At 48.9% G+C, this 9,674-nt stretch overlaps 1 protein-coding gene across 1 annotated transcript in view; it reads right to left on the bottom strand.

Moving 5' to 3' along the window:
* Positions 1 to 9,483: 9,483 nt before the first annotated feature.
* The window catches only part of ADRA2A (adrenoceptor alpha 2A), a 1,616-nt gene continuing 1,425 nt past the window's right edge, over positions 9,484 to 9,674 (bottom strand). The window contains 1 exon segment of the mRNA XM_021710862.1: positions 9,484 to 9,667. Within this exon segment, the coding sequence (XP_021566537.1) occupies positions 9,484 to 9,667 (184 nt within the window).

Consider the following 9,674-nt stretch of genomic DNA (forward strand, 5'->3'; position numbering starts at 1 on the left):
ACTATCAAAATTTTAAAGTGTGATGGTGTGTAGCTTGGCTTTAAAGTTTGGGTGTGATTTTGCAAGGCAGCAGGGGGAGAATGTATGCTGCATTCCACATGCAGGAGAATAGCTTCTGCAGAGTTATGAAGGCAGAAGCAAGAATGCTACATTCAGAGACAATAAAACCAACCTGGGCTACTACAAAACAGGAGGAGCACTCCTGGCATCAGGAGACTGCAGTTTCAAGTAGCAAACCCATTGTGGGCGTCACGTAGGGTCTTAGAGTTCATCCAGTCCCACCCTTGGGCTCTATTGAAGACACAAGGTCCCTTCTTAGAATGGAAAGAAAGCTAAAACCTAAAAGGTCAAATCTCTGTCACAAATCACCCTTCAAACCTGGCTCTAAGGGCATGATGCTTGCCCTGCCCAAATTGGCCAGCCCAGCCCAGAGCAGTTTTAAGGGCAAAAAAAGCCTCCTAGCTCCCAAACCAGAGAAGAAAAAGTTATCATTGTTGAGCCCATACCAGATGCCAACCACAGGCCTGGACAATCCACTAAAACACTGTCAACTTCTCCAAGTTACAGATGAGAAAACTGGGGTTTAGCCACCTGTTCAAGGTTAAAATCAAAGCTACATGATAGAACCAAGATTTTAAGTCAGGTCTTTCTGATTCCAAAGTATTAAAGTGCCCTTTTCAGGAATCCCAGTCATTCCCTCCAAGACCTAGACACCCTCCCGGGAACTCCTGGGAGAGATCACTCCATCCCAAGCAAGCCAGGTGTGGAAACTGAAAGTATTCTGTTGAGGGCAAACTAGCAAGTGTGAGCGTCATAGACTAAGACCCCGTCAAGGGCAACGAGGTCGCTGTTGAGAGCTCCTCATGGCAGGCAGAGCAGGCAGGATGTGTCAAGTCACAAGTTCCCTGAACTTCTTAGAAACAGATGACTTTTATCTTTAAGGAGGCTGGACAAGCCTGGTACAGCAGTCAGCAGGGCGAGTGCCAGATTTGGGGCTCACCAGATCCTCTAATCCCAAGCAAATTCACAGGAAGGGTGAGTCTTTGCAAACTCTCATTCATCCTTGTTTGTCAACTAGTCTTTGGGCAGCTCAGAAGAGTACACAACATGCTCATGCTCCCGTGGTCTTCTCAAATCCTCCCTGGATGGTTGTGTGGATAAGGCAGCTGAGTTTTGGGATTGGGAAGCTGGTCAGACCAGGTCCCACCACCTATTAGGTCTACTTACCACCAAGGCTGACTGACTTAAGCTGCAGGGGATGTTTGCACCTAACCATGAGCAGGAAGCTCTGAGCTAAGGAACCCCTCTCTAAAGAGTTGGGGCAGTGGGTACAGTATTTCACTTGCAGGAGCAACTCTGAACTCCCAATATCTGAGTCTGGACAGAGACTGGCACTGCCACTGGGTAACCCTAGGGAAAGGAGGGCCCTGGGCACCCTAGTCAGGTCATGATCACCTCTAGCTGAGTTACTGGCCCCAATGCCCCTCCTCCTTCAGTCTCCACACAGTAGACAGAAAGATTGTCCCGAATTTTAAATAGTCATATCCTTCCTCTGCCTAAAAACCCTCCAGTGGCTCCCCATGCCCTCAAGATAAAATTCTTTACCTGTGGCTGATCTGGCCGTCCTCCCTCCAGTCTCTTCACTCTCATACCACATGGTCCTACCAAAGTGAGCTTCCTTTAGTTGTTTGAACACAGGATTCCCTGCCACCCCTGCTACCCCTGGCACTCCCAGACCCTTTGCTGGGCCTATTCCTGCCCACACCCCAGCTCGCATCCATCCATGTACCTCTCCAGACACCCTCCCCAATACCTTAGCCCAGGCAAGCTTCCCCCAAAGTGAGCCCAGTCACCCTCCCTACCACCCTCATCACTGAGCTAACCACTCCCCGGTGCCCCTTCTGTCTCCCCCACAAAAGAAGAAGCTCTATGGGGTTAAGATCCTAATTAACTTGTTCACCACTCTGTCCCTAACACCTAGTACAAATAGAGTGATGTTTGTTTGGGGACAGCTCCAAAAAATAGTTGTTGAATGAATGAATGGATGAATGAATGAATAAAGAAGAGATCTATCATTCATTCATTAAATGTCTCCATGCCTCCTCTATAACTAGGGCACACATACACAAAAAATCCCCCAAGCGTTTCCAGGGAGTGTGCTGAGAAAGAAGTAGCAGATTCCCCAGTGTACACAGAGGAAAGGTGGGATTATTGACCTGGGCCAGTCCCCACCTCCCCTTACCATAGTCCCAGCCTCAGTGATCATCACTACTGGGCAGCTCTGTGCCTGCTTCTTGGCCTCCTCAGCTCTTCCTGAGTCACAGACATGGGATGGGGATAGCCCAGAGCACTGTGGCCAAGAACCAGCCACATGGTTCCCAGGGCTCTCTCTCACCAGACTCACCAGGTGGCAGGGAAAACAGGGAAGATGATATTAATGATGAAGATGAAAATGAAGATGATGATGATATGTATGTGCGTTTGTGTGTGTGTGTGTGTGCGCGCACGCGCGCACTCACACGTCTGGTTACACTCATAACAAGCTCAACACAGACCATTGCATCCGCATAGTCAGGGGAGGAAGGAGGGCCTCTGTTTTTCTTCTACAAATGCTCAGGGACACAAGCAACTGGCCCTCATACCAACTGCAGAAATTAGGCAGCTGGCCTCCCTCCAACCTGTCCCCTAAAATGCTCTCTCTCTGACTTTCTCAGGTCTGGGGTCCTACCTGGGTGTTCTCTCCCTGCCCCTGCAGCTACAGTCTCTGCCCTCATCCACCCCAGGCCCTAGAAGGCTGAGCCGCTCACTCTTACTCTCTTTTGCACCCCCTGAATTCTGACTAAGGGAAGCCATCAGCACAACCAGGATACAGGAGGGAGAGTGGTGAAGGTGCTCATTCTCCTGGTTCTCTCCCTCCCAAACACAGCTTGGCAATAGCTGCAGGGGCCTTCTGCAGTGCCTACCAGATGCCCTTCTCCACAGCCCCAGTTCTGATGGTATGAGTAGAAACTTCCTCCCCTGGTCCCTTCTAGCCTAAGGGTACTGACAGTCCCCCACTATGCAAGCCCCAAGGTGTTTCCCTGCCCCAGTAGGGTTCTCTAAACTCTGTCTGCACCTTGTAATTAATAAGCCTTTTTCAATCTCTCTTCACTCACCTCCATGCAGGGTGCCATCTTGTTTTGTTCAGATGCAGATTCCAAAAAGGTACCGAGTCCCTTCCCTTGAAAAAAACTGGAAAAAAACATTAACAGCCTCTCCAACCTGGCTCCCCACACTCTCCAGCATCCTCTGTAGTCAGATAAACTTTCCTTCCATGGAGGACAGAGAAGCCTAGAGATTAAAAGCTATGCTCACCAGAAAAGGAGTGTTGGCCTCTACAAAACACCCACATTCCATCATCCCATCCTTGTAGCTGGGCTCTATTGCCTTGAGAGGGGAGTGGCATTCCAGCTCGCAAGTCACAGAAGGACTATCTGAAATGAGAATCACTGAGACACCACCACACCCACTTTTAATTCCTTTTGTAACCTTTTCCCCAGTCCTTACATGTCTACCCTCAACTCCATGTCCAGGTGATGTGCTTGGCGACCACTTGAAATGGAGTGTACCTTTTCACACAGAGAGAAGACACAGACACAAACATATACATGGGCACCCATACATACTTACTCACATGTACACTCATATACATGAAGGCCCAGCCCACGTTTGAAAAACATACCAAAGCTTCATTTCAACCCAAACCTCAAGAAGGCCAATGACTCTTAGCTCCAGCTGTCCCTAAGAACATATGGCTCAGCCCTGCCCAAAGTGCCTCACCTAAGGCAGGGACAGAAGGAAGAGAGCAGACCCAGCATTTCACAGCATCTTCAAAATGGATCAAAAGAAAAACCTCGTGAAGATTCCCTTATCGCAGGATTGCCCAACACATGTTCCAGCAAACATGATTCACTGAGATTCTCTGTGAAAAATGAAATTCCACAGTCCAGGGAATTTGGGAAACACAGAGCACCATGCCATCCTCTCACAGAGGGTCACAAACCACACTGGCATATTAGAGCCCTGAGAGGTTCTGAAGAAGAGGCAGCTATTAGAGATTGCTTAATCCAGCATTCACCAGCTAGATAGTAGCTAGATAATAGATGTCAAAGAGGTGATAGGTAAATAATAAAGATGATAGCTAGATAGATATAAATAGAAGATAGATAGATAGATAGATAGATAGATGAAAAATAGACAAGATAGACATTGTAGGTGGGTTACTTAGAGTCTGTAGTTAAATTAACTCCATAGAACAAACTTTCAAGTAACACTAGATCACTTTTATTTTATAAATGAAGAAATAGGGTCTCAGAGAGGAATTTGCTCAAGGTCACACAGCTGGTAAAAGGCAAAATTGGGGCCAGGCTTGGTGACTCAGCCTGTAATCCCAGCACTTTGGGAGGCCGAGGCGAGTGGATTGCCTGAGCCCGCGGGTTCGAGACCCACTGGGCAACTTGGTGAGACCTCGTCTCTACAATAAATCAAAAAAACTAGCCGGGCGTGGTAGTGCGCGCCTGTAGTTCCAGCTACATGGAAGGCTGAGGCGGAAGACCACCGGAGCCCAGCAGGTTGAGGCTGCAGTGGCCGGGAGCGTGCCACTGCACTCCAGTCTGGGCGACAGAGTGAAACTCCAACTCAAAAAAAAAAAAAAAGGCAAAATTGGCACTAGAACCCAGGCTTCCTAAAGCTCAATCAACTCTTTCCAGCAGGTCCTGCTCCCTTTTTAAAAATGAATCCTAAACCCCAGAATTTCTGGTAATCAAAGATATCTATGGATATTTCCAGAACAAACCCGAGTGTTTGTGATCACACTCACTGGCTTCATGTGGCTTCTCTCTCAGGTACCTCTCTGCTGAGGATGGTGCATTCAAGACTCTCAGGTCCACTGTGGCGTGGGGGGTGATGGCAGAGCACAGGGCACAACCTGAGGACTAGCCTGACATTAGTCACAGGTTCTGGAAAGAGGCCTGGATGCCCAGATCCTGCTACGTGACTCGAGTCAGGGAGATAGGCTTCCTGACAGGTGTACCCAAATGGTGATATGGAGGATTGCCATGTCATCCCCGAGGATCAGGTTGAAGAAATGAAAGCTGAGGTCTGACCGGGGCCTGGGTGCCTCTGCCCAGGCCTGGTACTAGTCCCACAGGGCTCAGGTGCTGGAACCAGAGTTGCCTTCCCTGCCCCACACCCTCCAGCCAAAGTCTAGCCATCTTCAGCCCCATATTTTACTCCCTGAGCTCCCAGCCACAGCCACCTCTCCTGCACTGTACACTCACAGTACAGGTGCCCATCACCCTCAGTGGGCACACAGCATCCACTCCCCCACCACACTGTCCCTGTGTGTGTGCCTATTTAGTGCTTTTCACAAGCACACCCAGGGTCTCCGTGTAGCTTCAAAGCTTTCAGTAGGCTGGGGCAGGCCTGAATCTCTGCTGACTCCCACAGGGACAAGTTGTGGGCTTTGCACAATGCATTCAGGAGAGGAAGATAACTGCCTCCCAGTGCCTAGCGTGGTGCTTGACACAGAGCAGGCACACAGACGTTCTCTGGGGTTTATTAGCAACTTGCCACATCCAGCAACAAAAAGAATTTATGTTAGGCAAACAGTATCAGATCAAGAGTTACAGAAAGAGGGCTTATGGACTCAAGGAACCCTGGGATGCTATATAACCGGTTAGCTTTTCTGAGTCTCAGGGAGTTCATCAGTACAAGTGTGAGTTGAGGATTGATGATGATGCTTTTGGCTCTAAAACTCTGATTTGATTATAAAATCATAAAGAGGGGGAATGCCCAAGCCATGTTTTCATCATTCTCTTCTCCTGCCTTTCAGCATGGATTGAACAAACCCTAGTAGGAGATTGTGCTTGCATCCAGGCTCAACTGAGAGCACTACCCTTTCCCCAGTCCAATGCATTTGCAGGAGTGAAAGTGGAAAAACACACTTCAGCCCAAAGCAATGGCTTTGGATACCTCAGCCCAAGTTACATAAAATAGGAGATTCAGAAACAGAGACCCTTTCGGCCCAGATAATTGAAACCAGATACGATGGACAGGAAGCTATGGAGTAACAGTCTCATCTCCTGCTATTTAGGTTAAAATCCTTCCCCACCCCTCACCTTTGCTGCTTGAGCCTTTTGCAAAGAACAATGATTCCTACTGTGAGCTCAAAAACCCAGCACCACGCCTGGGCTCCAGGCCTTTCTCCCTCACTTTCTCCTCTCTAAGGCTTCTCGGCTGTGCATCGGAGGGGAGAGAACATGACACCCGAGGCCCTTCTGTGTGGCACCATGGCCCACACTCCCCCCTTTCCCAAGCAGTGGGCCTCTAGGGGTGGAGGCAAGGTCAACACTTCCCTGGCAGACAGGGCAGCACAGAGAGAGTTAACAGTGAGCAAGTGTTTGTATCTGCCCCTGTGACTGGGATACACAGCCCAGGTCCTGGGGGCCTGCCAGGCTGGCCTATTGTCTGGCACTGTTTGCCTTTGGGGCAATGGGTGCCCTGGAGTAGGGAGGGAGAGGAGAGCCTGGGGTGGGGGCTGGGAGCATGCCACAGCGCCAGACCAGAGAGCCAGTCTTGGAACCACAGGCCTGGAGGCTGGTTTGTGAAGCCTCTGAGTAACAGTCACTGGAGCCGAGTGCCTGCCCACTCAGCTGTCTGCGGGCTCAGAGGACCAAAGTATGATGGGAACTTCTCACCCAGTCTGAACCATTATCTTCCCTCTCCCAGGTCCCTCAGTCCCCAGATCATTTCTCAGGGCTCTCCATTCTCCTACCCCTGCATACACAGACCCCCTCACCCCAACCAAAGAAGTTAAGGAAGATGAGGAGACGCTGCACATGCTGCCTAGGGGGTGCAGAGAACCTGCTTCTGGGAGACATCCAGAGCTGGTCTGCCCATCGTCACAGGTGGCTTGGTTTACAAAGTCTGATCTTCCCACAAAGGTTGATCAGTGCAACCTGATGCTTGTGTTTGCCCTTCAAATCCTGTTCATCCACAAGAGATCTTTGTCAGTGCTGCATCTCACTAGACACACAGAGCTACCTGCTCAGCTGTGCTCTAACTCAGGCTGCCTGGGTCCAGAGCCCTGTTACCCAGAGCTGTGGGATCCTAAGCAAGCTACTTCCTCTTGGATCCACTACATCTGTCAGATGAGGGTTTGATTTCTAGATCTCTAAGGAACTTTCCAGCTTCCAAGTGCCATAGTCATAGTGTAAGGACTTTAAGCCCTCTTACACAACGGACTTAAGTAATTAATGCAATTAATTACAGTAATGCAACAAAAAGGATGTGCACCTTTGGGGAGAGACTATTTGAGCCACCAATGAATACATGGTTCTATTTAGGGATTTATACTACACTTTGTACAAATACCACACTATGATATGCATGTTGTATATTATCACACTTTGTGGTATGATACACATTTTGGAGTATATTCTACACTCTGTGCATATACCCACTTTTGGGACATATACTTTGAGATATATATATATCAAAGTGTATATACACATACACACACACACACATTAGGCCATTTAGACACTGGGATATGTACACATTTGTGCATATCTACATCCTGGAATATATCCTACACCTTGCATATATAGCACACGTTGTGTAGAGAAATCACTGCTGGGAGCATACTGAGAAGTGTTCATCCTGAAACTCTGTAAAGGCTCTGGGATTAAGAGCAGAGTCCCTGGAATCAGATAAAACTGGATACTGTGAATTTCCACCACGTGTTGTTAACCTTGAGCAAATCACTCACCCTCTGGGACTCAGTTTCTTCACCTGTAAAATGGGGGTAATAACAGAACTCACCTCGTATGTTTTCCCGAAGATTGAACGAGGCGAGGCGATAGCTACTTACTGTGCATCACAGTGTCTAGTACATAAGAAACAGTAAGTGGTTGCTTTGTTATTGATCGCACATTTAAAGGTATTTTACAATGTACACGTATTTTTTATTTTAAAAATACATAAAATCAGACATTCCCAGAGAACAGACAGGAGAACCACTTAATTCATATTTATTTCACATTTGATCTGTAAACTTTTTATTTTAAAAAATCCACTGTCATTAGCAATGTGTGCTGACATTAGTCTTTCTTTAGTGAAATAAGAGTGCAGGCCTTAAATTGTCTCTGTCTAAAACATGTAGTAACGCAGATGTAAACACGAGGTCTCCACTCTCCTCCCCTGACTTTGGCAGTTCATCAATGACATGATCTCAACCAGAAAAGCAGGGAGGGAGAAGAGGACAACACTTTGATACCTAAGAGCTCTTGGGGCAGGAACAGTACTGTTTGGCAGGCCCATTTGTCTTTTCAAACTGTTTACCTTGGGCAAATTGTATCAGGTTTGCTTCTTCCACATAATTTCCACTCCTCTGTGTCTAAAAACAGCAGCTAAAAGATTTCCCCGTAGTCAGCACTTTCGGGGAGGGAGGGGTGCACATACACACAAGATAGAAACATACATATTCTTCTTCAAGCAGTGGCCCTGGAGGCAGAGAAGGGGCACCTGAAAGAGACAGTTTTAAAGTGAGTTACTGGAGCAAACGGTGCATCCAAGGATAATGGCTTTATACACAGGGCTGATGCAAGGCGGAAAGATTCATTTACTTCTGTCTTGGTCCATCATCGTAATATTTACACAGGAAAAGGCAATTATGCTGTTAGGCACAGGAAAAACAAAGAAATCTTTTCCTTGTCAGGAAATCTCAAAGCAGGTCCACGTCCAGAGACAGTCACCAGTTGCTGGTGAAAAGGACACAGAGGGACATAACACCAGAAAGGGGCTTGCATTGCAAAGGGGCTTGGCTTGAACCAGAGGTTGTGTCTTCCTGGAAGGCACATCTCCGTAGCCAGGATTCCAACACCAAAACCAAGGTCAAAGGACATCAGGGGCCACCCCTCCCCCCCATACTATCAAAAATAGTGTATATTTACAGTGAGGGGTGGGGAGCACGGGCAGGGCTGCCCTGAGCGGTTTCGTCTGTGTTTTGTTTTGTTTTGCTTTTTTTTTAAAAAAAAAAAAAAAAAAAGGAAAGCAGAGGTGGGTAGGAGAAAAAGTCAGGGGCTAGGTAACGCTCGCCCATTAACCCTTTGTGAGCCACGCCTCTGCAGTCCGGCGCTTGCTCTGAAAAGCTGTGAGGGCTGGACCAGGGAGGAGGGTGCAAACACCTTTAGGAAACAATACTGATCAGGGGTGGCCCACCGAGAAGCGCGCTCCAGGTCGGGAGTAACCCTAACACGGCGGGAAAGTGTGTGCTTGGCCCTCACGGCAAGAACTCTTCCTCTGGAGGGGCCGTGGACGCCCGCAGGAGGAAGCTCCCATTCGCAGCTCGACCCCCAGGCCGGGAAGCAGGAGACCGCAGGAGCCGGAGCCGGCTTCGAGGGCCGCGGGGCTGAGGGGCCGCGCCCCTGCGTGCCCGCCGCCTCACACGACCCGCTTCCGCTCGCCCCGGCAAAGGATCTTCTTGAAGGCGCGGCGGAAGTCGTGGTTGAAGATGGTGTAGATGACCGGGTTCAGCGAGCTGTTGCAGTAGCCGAACCAGAAGAAGAACTTGAAGAGCGTGGTCGGCACGGGGCAGCCGACGGCGGTGAGCGTGTAGGTGAAGAAGAAGGGGA

Source organism: Carlito syrichta, unplaced genomic scaffold (assembly GCF_000164805.1).
Source record: "Carlito syrichta isolate Samal-C Ts95f unplaced genomic scaffold, Tarsius_syrichta-2.0.1 Scaffold301619, whole genome shotgun sequence".
In the NCBI taxonomy this organism is placed as follows: domain Eukaryota; kingdom Metazoa; phylum Chordata; class Mammalia; order Primates; family Tarsiidae; genus Carlito; species Carlito syrichta.